The 9,433-nt window shown below is 38.9% G+C and overlaps 1 protein-coding gene across 8 annotated transcripts in view; it reads left to right on the forward strand.

Moving 5' to 3' along the window:
- KNTC1 (kinetochore associated 1) overlaps positions 1–9,233 on the forward strand; it is an 81,847-nt gene extending 72,614 nt beyond the window's left edge. For 7 of the 8 annotated variants that reach the window (XM_084649180.1, XM_084649177.1, XM_084649179.1 and 4 more), the window contains 6 exons: positions 38–101; positions 3,044–3,173; positions 3,939–4,028; positions 5,250–5,395; positions 6,798–6,888; positions 7,185–9,233. In XM_084649180.1, coding sequence (XP_084505306.1) covers positions 38–101; positions 3,044–3,173; positions 3,939–4,028; positions 5,250–5,395; positions 6,798–6,888; positions 7,185–7,208 — 545 coding nt within the window. In that variant the 3' untranslated portion in view covers positions 7,209–9,233. Of the gene's footprint in view, positions 1–37; positions 102–3,043; positions 3,174–3,938; positions 4,029–5,249; positions 5,396–6,797; positions 6,889–7,184 lie in introns of those variants that run through there. The other variant, XM_084649182.1, reaches the window with a different exon arrangement.
- The last annotated feature ends 200 nt before the right edge of the window (positions 9,234–9,433 follow it).

Here is a 9,433-nt window from a genome sequence, read left to right on the forward strand (position 1 = left end):
TTTTAGTTTGTCAATATCTCCTTTCTTTTTTTCTCAGCTTCTTGTCCACCAAGTCCTAAGCAGTTAGAGGCATGCTGTGAATGTTTTGTGGTTCTACTGAAGTAAGTAAATGTTACGTCCTGCATTTGGTTGGAAGATTGGAGGTGGGAAATACTGTGTGAGAGATTCTTACCCCTCCTCCAACCCTTTGCACCTGGTAAAAGGCTAAATCAGTGTAAAGAAACTCTAAAAGCCCTGGATCTGACTGGGGGAAACCCCTATGGTGCAGGAACTAAGATAGACAGCCCCCTTTTCCGCAGGTTTTTGCAGGGCAGGGCCCAGTACATAGTGCTGTAGATTCTTGGCAGCACTGCTGTCCGTAGGCAGCCAGGGACAGGTGCTAAAAGTTAGACAGCCACTCACGGCATCTGAATTACATCAGGGCCTGCTCCAGCCCCTGGAGAAGCCCAGTATCTGGACAATCCAACAGTCACTTAAAGCCACTTAGCCACCCTGTCCCTTCCACTGGGCTGTGAGTTCTGTGCTGCCTTTAGAGGCACATCACACAATCTCACTCTAAAAGTGCAATTAATCATAAAAAATGTTTACAGAGCATGAAGTGCGTGAGAAACTTCCCAGACCGTTAGTTTATAGCACTAAAAAATCATGTTGATTTATATTCTTATAGCGAATAAACATGACATTTTAAAGTATTAGCACTCATAATCAAACACAGAGATAGATATACACAAAGTTAATCTATCCAGGATCGAATTGTATCTGCATAAATGGTTCGTTCTCCCTCATTTGTATCAGTCTACGTTCTAATGAAGTCCTACAACTTTGCCACAGCTAATTGTAGAAATTCTTGTGGCAACTTCAACAAAATAGTACCTAGCTCTGTTTAAAAGCAGTATGTTTACTTATGGAAGTGTGCTTGCTTATGCTCAGTAGTAATTCTGTCTTGCATTTGTAACTACTAACTTGGCAGAAGATACAATAGCACAGTGGTTCTCAACTTTATTTTACCCCGGGACCCCTAAACTTAAATAGATAAATCCGCAGACCCCCCAACTCCTCCCTCCTTAATTTGTTTCTTTCACATTACTTTAATAGTTATCACAAATATTACTTTATATTATTTGAATTTGAGAAATTATTTGAACAGATCAACAAAAAAACACAGCAAATTAAAATACTGACCGCTTACCTGATACTAATGATAAATTACAACATTGCTAGGTGATATATAGAGGTATTTGGGGGGGTGCTGGAGACATGACCCTCATACCCCCACACAGTTGCCTGGGGTAGGGACCAATCAGTTCACGGATTTCCTTGATTGTACCGGTGGGCCCCTAAGAGTCTGCGAACCTCTGCAATATCAGTACTTGTCTAAATACATGGGCAGCACAAAAGAGAGGAGATTCAAGCCATGGTTCTAACTTAGATCACTGGTATATGTAGTTATACTATATATTAGAACAATATTCTAGGCAGAGCTGATATTAATGCTTAATTTACACTTAAGGTTGCCCGACACTTCCCATTGTCAGATCCTGTTTTCATTTGCTTTAACTCTGCCAAACTTTAACCATTCAGGCTGAAATTTCCCATGCTGGGTATGTGCCTTAAAGTCTCAGCCAAAATGGTTCAGCTATTTCTGAGAGTACGATTAGGGGAAAATGCATTGTTTTGCCCATGTTCAAAACATTTTTAAGACGCTCTAGTGCTTCCATGCTTTGGCTTTCATGGGCTTTCAAATTTAGCAGGAAAGCATTCCTCCTAGCATCAGGTATGTGCCTTTTGCCCTCTCTGTGAACATATATCCAGATTTGCCCAAGTTTTAATCTCCTGGAAAAAATCCTAGTTCGCACATACTCAGATTTGTTTGGCAGTTAAATTCTCTAAAGATTCTGTCTGCATTGAGCATGCTTCAGATCAGAGGTGCTAGGGCTCAGCAGGATATTTTTCCCCAATTGCTCCTCCCAGCTGCCGAGCACCTGACCTGAAAGCAGGAAAACTCTCCTGTGCTCTGCCACTTTTCTGGTGCTATGGCATTGTGGAGGAGGAGGAAAAAGAAGCAGCCACACAAGAATGCAGAGGGGTGAGAAATGGCACAGGGAAGGGCCTATAACCACTAGAATCCACTGCTCTGTAGAATCGGGAATTGAATGCAGAAGTCCTCAGTCTCCACGTTCCCCTGGTGTCAGCAAATAGCTGTGAAATCCAGTGGCAAAATGTTTCATCCCCATTTAGTGAATGGTCCACATAGAGAATATCAGCCTACTGCTTTTACTAGTTACTCCCACTAGCTCCTGTGGTACCGGTCTGTGCCATGGAACTAATGTTCTGACCTCTACTGATGACCCATGCTGGGGGTCAGAATAGCTTCACATGATAGCATAGATTTTTTTTGGGTTTTGTGGGGTTTTTTTTACTCCATTACACACAAATTATGTTTGACTTTGCAACCTTAATGTTCTTTTACCAGTTTTTTAAAATGCAATATATTATAATGTATGGGGGTCAAGATATACAATAAATATTGGTGTGACTACATTTTTAATTATGTGGATTAGTATTTGAGGGATACAAGCAAAAAGTGACATAAGGAAGGGGAGGGGAATGCGTATTTGGCTTTTCCCCTCTTGCAGACATTGTTAAAAAAGCATTCTTACCTGACAGAGACCTGATGCAGTTTTGGTAACCTCCCTAATTTGCCCCCATTAACTTCTGAATTTGCAGCATGTTATTGATCTAATAATACCTGACTGAAGCAGCAAATGCTATTTAACAACCTATTTCTGTTAATTCACTGGAGAAATGCGGGGTAGCAGGGCACATTAGCATGGGCTGTGTGCTCCCTTCCTCTGGCTGTAAGCTGAGTGAGACAACAACTGCACTTAATGTTTGTTAACTGCGAATATAAAAATATCCTTTTTAAGCAACTAGTGAGTAGAGTAGGTACAAAGCCATGCAACCCTGGAATTAATACAAGCTTTCTCTCAAAAATCTGAAGTAAAGGATAAGTATATTAATTAAGACACCTCCCCATCTGAAGGTGTCCTGTTCTAGGTGATCTAGATATACTTGGAATTGCAAGGCAATATGCACAGTTGGACCTTACAGCTTTTGCTCTGGGATGCTTGCTGCTGATTCCCCAGACTGAGAAGAGAGAGCAACAGATTCAGGTAAGCAGGTGGTTTACGTTTCTATGCACCTGAGCTTGCAAAAAAGCAGTGTGATTATCATGGGACTGGTCCCATGTAAGCTATAGTGCTGTGAAGCCTTAGTTCAGACAAACTTGTTTGCCATAATTTTTAAAACTTGTAATCCGTCTAATAGTTTAGTTTCCTTAATATGAGACACTTGACACCTTTGCCTCTCTTTAGAATGAACATTTGATGTGAGCATCTCACATATTGTGACCCACACCTTTTCTTTGCATTAAAGCTGTGTCCCAGCTGCCAATTTTTATCTTCACTATTCCCTTCTCTCAACATTTGCTCCTACGGAGTAAAGGAGGAGGATGGAGTGAAAGCTTCATGGGGTCCTGCATGCTGCTCCTACAACTACGAAGATAGCACTGGCAGTACTAATAGATGCATTTTTAATTTATCTATGCATATGGCACAATATTAATTTGTGAATACATCTACAAGCCATCCAAGGTTTAGTTTGTCTACATTTTACAAATGCTTGTCTATTTTTAGTTTCACAAATGTAATTGTATTTGTATTTCTTTATGCAATATTTTTGTATTTCTTTATGCAATTCTTTTGTGGAGAGAGAAATTCCTTGGCTCAGTTTCCCACAATGGGGTAAATCCAGACTGTTAACCGCAAGTGTATAATAAATTCTACTGTAGAACATGTTGCAGGAGTTAATCAAAACAAAAGAGAATTTTTAGACTATAAAATTCTGCATATCTTTAACGTCAAACGAATTTTTCCAAGGGTTTCCTATCTTCATGTAACCCAGAGACTGTCCTACAGCAAGTAGATGAACACATGAACACTGGTGAGGTAGCAAGCTTTGCATCACAGGTAAAAAACTAATGTAATCTCCTTATTCATAGACTTTAAGAGGAGAAGGGGCCATTAGACCATCTAGTCTGACCTGTGTATCTCAGGCTATTAACTTTCACCCAGTTATTCCTATGTTGAGCCCAATAAAGTGTCTGGCTAAAGCCTATTTTCTAGAAAGGTATCCAGTCTTGATTTTGAAGACAGCAAGAGATGGAGAATCCCACCACTTCCACTGGGAGTTTGTTCCAGTGGTTAGTCACTCTGTTAAACTTGTGCCCTATTTCTAGGTTGAATTTGTCTGGCTTCTGCTTCTAGCCATTGGTTTCTGTTATGCCTTCTCTGCTAGATTAAAGGAGCCCTTTAGTACCCAGTGTTGCTTACCTCGTGAAGGGATTATACGCTAATCAAGTCACCTCAATTTTTCTTTATGATAAACTAACCAGACTAAGCTCTTTAACTCTCACTGTAAGGCATTTTCTCCAGCCTTGGAATCATTTTTGCAGTTCTACTGCACCCTGTTCAATTGTTTGTTTGTGTGTTTTTTAAGGTGTAGACACCAGAACCTTATGCATTATTCCAGAAGTGGTCACACCAATGTCATAGAGAAAGATTACCTCCCTACTCATTTCTCCCTCATTTACACATCCAAGGATTGTACCAGCCCTTTTTGCCACCGTTCAGCAAGTTATCCTTGATTAATAAGATGGTGACAAAGAAAAACAAGTTTGATGCACAGAGGGACACTGTCAGTACGCTTTGTCCATTATCAAAATAAGTCAGTAGCAGTTGTAAGGAAATAAATTTTTGCAGTCTGTTAATTATTCTGTAATTGACTTGCTGACTGTGGTTACACAATCCTGTTCTGCAGCACACTCCATGTACAGAGAGCAGCACTGTTTGAAGAATAGCTAACTGTCAAATCAATAGTATGCTACTAACTAGACACAGCAAGGCTCTAACCAAACAAAACTGCTAATAACAGCCCAATACTGTTTTTCTGGAGGTGTCTGACTCACTGTAGGTGAGTTTAACTTAATGTTTCCCTATCTGAGAGACAAGAATATTTACTCCTCAGATCATCCTACCTTTCTTATGAGAGAGCTTATATTTTCAATCACCTTATGTGAGACTTAAGTGGGAAAAAGCTAGTAGGATAGACCCTTGACAAATAAATAAGAGCTCAGTATAGAAAAATTAATTGTATCTAAAATATTTAAATAACTCTTCTGCCACTTTCAGATTAGATGTTTAATTCTGGACAACATCATAAACAAGAAACAGTATGAAAGATTTTTGAAAACAAAATACTTCTTCTTATTGAAGCTACATGTGATGAACACTCACAGAGTGAAAGAATTAGTGGATTACCTTGCCACCAAGAGCTGGTAGGTTAACAAGGTGTAGTATGGTGGTGCACTGTAGATAAAATTAGAAAACTCCTATGGAAGTCAGAATCTTATAGTATTTAATGTAGCTTTTTTGTTTACTAGGACTCTAGTGACTTATACCAGCACACAGTATCCAAGAGTTTTACAAGCATTGACAATTAAATGTTTTTCTTTAAGGTGACTAAGAAATCCTCCATGCTCCCTGGCACTCTACTTACAGTGCTGAGAGCATTGTCTGAAAGTAATGGATCACTTATTTGGTAGTTATTTGTACCAAACTTCAGGAGTTGGCATTTTGTTCCTTGCCTCAATAAGACTTAGACATGTGTTCTATTGGGATGGAAAGAGTAAGCTTACTGAAAGTTCCACAGAGCAGCAATTTTCAAACTGGACCTGTGAAACAGCCTGTTGAACTGGCTGGTCACGTGGGACTGGCTCTCTAGGGGTTTTTTATGGAATTTAGCAGCGGTAAACAAATATTTACTCTTGCATTTGAACAACTGTACTTGCCACAGTGATGGTTTGTGATCACAAATGGGTAAGGCTGTGTGTCATGGATTCCATGACTTCCGCAGCAGCCAGTGCATCTGGCTCCAGGGCTACCCAAGCAGCCCCGGGGCCAGCCGCACTGGCTGCTTCTGGGCCAGTCTCAGGCCACTGTGGACCCTCCACCTCAGCAGCAGTAGCAGTTTAGGTGTGGGAGGGAGCTCAGGGCTGGGGCAGAGGGTTGTGGTGCAGGGCGGTGCTTACCTCAGGGGGACTCCCTGAAAGCAGCAGGCATGTAGCGCCCCCCCGCCCCGAGCTGCAGAGACATGCCCGCCACTTCCAGGGAGCTGCACAGAGCAAAGTAGGGAGCTTGCTAGCCCCACCAACCATCCCCTCCCTCACCCCCAGCACCAGCAGGGGTCCCGGGCCACCACCCCACAGCCCCCGGGCCCAAGTTTTAGTTAGGGCTATATAGTACAAGTCATGGACTGGTCACAGGCCATGAATTTTTGTTTACTGCCTGTGATCTGTCCATGACTTTTACTAAAAATACCTGTGACTAAAACGTAGCCTTACAAATGGATAGAAATCCACTGTAAGTCTAAACTCCTGCTATAGGGTACAGCTGGTTTTGGCTTTACCTAAATAACTAGGTTTTAGGAAGCCTTTTTTCCCTTCCAGGATTATCTACTGAAAAGGGGTAGAGGAAAATAGTCAAAACTCCTGTTAGGCATTTAGGGAACTGGAAAATAAGTAAACATATCTAAGAAGAGAAATCACAAAACTTTGTTTTTATGCATTGTTTTATAGTTAAATGCACATTGTCTAAATTCTCTGCTTTGTAGAGTATTATGGGAGTTGAGAGAAATTAGTTTTGTCAGCTGTGAAAGAAACTTTGTTTTGTCCTTTACAGCATGGATGATGCAGCAGCCCTAATTGTAGAATATCAAAAACGATGTGGAAATCCTATTCTGGCAGATAAGTCATCTTGTGATATTTTGAAGGTAAAAGGCTCTAGTTATCAGACTTATAGGTTTCAGTATTTTCTCTTTAAAATAAGACATTCATTCAGACTAAAGAACAAGATGCTCTTGGACCACTTAAAGACTCTATTAGTTATTTTTCTAAGTTTCAAATATGCAAATAAAATCTATGCAATATTTCTTACATAAAAAGTGAATGTTATCCCTATTTCAATGCTCCTTTCCCATTTTCCTATAAAAACTTATCCTTTTGTAATACTTCTATTCCTATAAAAAGTTACTAAACTCTTGTGTGTTGCTCTTTTCTTCCCCTCCAGATGTTTCTGAGTGGACCAGAGTAGACTTCTGTATTCCCTTACTGGAAACAGCTACCCAGAGGGGCAAGTAACTTGATCTATATCCCTTCTCTTCCAGGGGCAAGATTGTTTCAAACTGTATTGGTCACATGTATGGTGTTTAAAGGGGAACTAAACTGAAACCTCTTAAGTACCCTTTCAACAAAAGTTACCATTCAGATTTTTTTTTATTGCTCCTAGCTAACAGACATTCACATTAGTTTAAGTGTGCTGTCCCATGTGAAAGAGCTAAAGGCTTCACTTACATTTGTATGACCTCTTCCTTCTCTTCTGCTTCCCCCTCCCATACAACTTGGTTTAATCTCAGCACTTCAATACTGGAAATAATTAAGTAGGAATTTTAAACTTCACTTGCTTTCAAGAGTTACATGAAGTAATTGCTGTGGCTTTCTAATTCTCCTCCATGTCAGGTTTTTTTTGCTTTGTTTTTTAAACAACCTTTCCTATTTGCAAATCCTGTCAAGATAAAATTCACTTTGTATAGCTATGTGATAAGGGTTTCTAAACAAGACTGTAAATGTTCGTGTATCTTATGTAAAATATTTTGTAGACTTGGTTTTCATTCAAGGATGGGCACAAATAAAACAGATAAAGCTCAAATTTTGAACTTAACTTAGAAAATACTAATGTTTGTAATGTAAACTAATGGAGACATTCTCCCCTGACTTTCTATACATGCTACTTGAATAGGGTAAGCTGATACTCATTTCAGTGAAATTAATATTTTAGATAACTTCTCTAAAACCAACTGTGTATTTAAATAAACAATTTAACTGCCATTAAGTTTTATTGTGACACTATTCTTTCTTTGAGACAAAGTATGGATGAATTCCTCCAAAGAAAACTGAATACCTTACTAAAACTGAGTGGAAACATGCCACTAAACTGAGTACGCTTAAAATAGATGCAAAATAGATATAAGGGCCCAGGTTGGTTGTATCTTTAAGACCCATGTATATATTCTAGTAATCATACTAACAAAAGTTATAACCAGATGGCCATTTAATTAGTCTAGCAATAGTTGTTTTTCAGCTGTCAGCTAATGCAGACTGAACAACACAGTAAAACAGATAAGGGACTAAGTTGAGTAAGTGTTACTCAAGCTGAGTGAGAGGGAAACTAGAAAAAGCTTTGGGTTTGCATCATATGAAGTTGTCTAACAAATTAATTGAGTTATAAGAAGATACACCTGGAATCCTACAATAAATACTCACAGCACGTGAAAGGAGAATCACTCTCTTTGGTGGCAGGCATAAGCAACAGAACTATCCTACTATGTGGAGCTTGGGTTGAGCATTTTCAACTGAGAATAGGAAATCCACAAGTCCTAGTCCTCCAAAACCAATTTTTGGGGTCTAAATAAATGAACTATGGTCTTCAACTTTCTAAAGATGAGTAAGTCAAGTGAAACTAAAACTGTCTAAATTCTTGTACACAGACAGGACCACTTCTATATAACTTCAGTTTAACATTTTATCTTGATATATTTTTTTCCTTTGAAGCTGGAGTAAGTAAGGCAAGGTAATCAGATGGTCATTGGTTAAACTGGTACCAGTAATTGAAGATAGTTTGTGTATGCTCCAAAACTGGTTGTGCAGTGCTTTAGAACTAGTTTATGATTTCACAGAGAAGTTGTACTCTAAGTAACAGAACCTTAACATTATTTAATTTTATCCTGGTAGTTTCAGGAACAGTATTAAATCATTTTACTCTTGCTCTTAGCTTAGACACTAACCTGAGTGAGAAATATTAAATGTGGTTTGAAACAAACATGTTATGGCTCACTTCTTAAGGTTTGTCCACACATGCTTCATTTTAGCTATTCCAAAATAATTTTGTGCGCCCACTTACTCTGAACTAAAAATGCCAGTTTCAAAGTGGATTAAACTAATTCCAAACAATAAACTCTTATTCCACCACATAGGGCATATTTCAGAATAGCAACTGCACTCTAAATTCACACCCTACTTTAATCCAATATAAATTTCACAGGTTAGACAAGTCTTTTCCTGTCAAGAGGCTTCAGCTAATGGATAAATTACTAAATTGCATTAAACGTGCAGGTTCTGTAAATGCTATTACCAAAAGCAGAGTACTGTCACAAGTGTATCAGTAATTGAGTATATTTTAAAACAATTTCAACAGTTCCACATAACTTCGCCTTAATGGTTTATCATTCAAAATTAAGTTTTATATAAATAAAACCTGAC

Source organism: Lepidochelys olivacea, assembly GCF_965140295.1.
Source record: "Lepidochelys olivacea isolate rLepOli2 genome assembly, chromosome: 15".
In the NCBI taxonomy this organism is placed as follows: Eukaryota; Metazoa; Chordata; order Testudines; family Cheloniidae; genus Lepidochelys; species Lepidochelys olivacea.